This window comes from Suricata suricatta, unplaced genomic scaffold, assembly GCF_006229205.1.
Source record: "Suricata suricatta isolate VVHF042 unplaced genomic scaffold, meerkat_22Aug2017_6uvM2_HiC HiC_scaffold_34230, whole genome shotgun sequence".
Taxonomy (NCBI): Eukaryota; Metazoa; Chordata; class Mammalia; order Carnivora; family Herpestidae; genus Suricata; species Suricata suricatta.
Window position 1 is genome coordinate 1 of NW_021880693.1, and position 713 is coordinate 713.

Here is a 713-nt window from a genome sequence, read left to right on the forward strand (position 1 = left end):
TACACATTCTCTGTCCCCTCACTGCACAGGGCACCCCTCCCGCACTGTCCCCACAGTCACAGAGGGACATACCACACTGTCCCCACAGTCACACACAAGGACACAACCACACTGTCCCCACAGTCACACACGGACACAACCACACTGTCCCCACAGTCACACAGGGACACACCGCACTGTCCCCACCCACAGACACAGCACACTCTCCCTGACGTCGCACTCTCACAGGGACCCTGTAACGTGCACCGGCTCAATCCCTGCACACCCACTGGACTGAGTCTGTGTCACCGTCACACAGGCGCAGCCCCGCCCCGCTCACCTCGCCGCTGCACCGTGAAGCTCTCACCGACTCTCACCGACCCCGTAGTTGTGTCTGCAGTACGTGTCCACTGCGGCCCGCGCGTCCTCCAGGAAGTCCTTATCCCGGTTCCTGCACTCCGCGGCGATCCGCCCCAGCTCCGTCACCGCCCGGTACTCCCCCACGTCGCTGTCGAAGCGCGCGTTCTCCTCCTGGTTATAGATCACTCTGGCCAGGTACTGCACCCGCTCCGTCCCGTTGGTGAAACGACACTCGAACTTCACCTGCTGCATGAAATGTGCTGTGGGAACAGTGCAATCTGGCACCCGCGGGCACCTGGAAGACACTTACTGGCACCCCTCGGGGGCTCCACCCGCACCCCCAAACCATCAGCACCCACAGCTTTCCTCTCCTA

General features: G+C 62.3%; 1 protein-coding gene across 1 annotated transcript; it reads right to left on the reverse strand.

Moving 5' to 3' along the window:
- Nucleotides 1-299: 299 nt before the first annotated feature.
- LOC115285024 (HLA class II histocompatibility antigen, DR beta 5 chain-like) lies at nucleotides 300-625 on the reverse strand. The gene has a single exon (XM_029931441.1). It carries the CDS (start codon nucleotides 589-591, stop codon nucleotides 343-345), a length of 249 nt encoding a protein of 82 aa, XP_029787301.1. The 5' UTR covers nucleotides 592-625; the 3' UTR covers nucleotides 300-342.
- Between the last annotated feature and the right edge of the window lie 88 nt (nucleotides 626-713).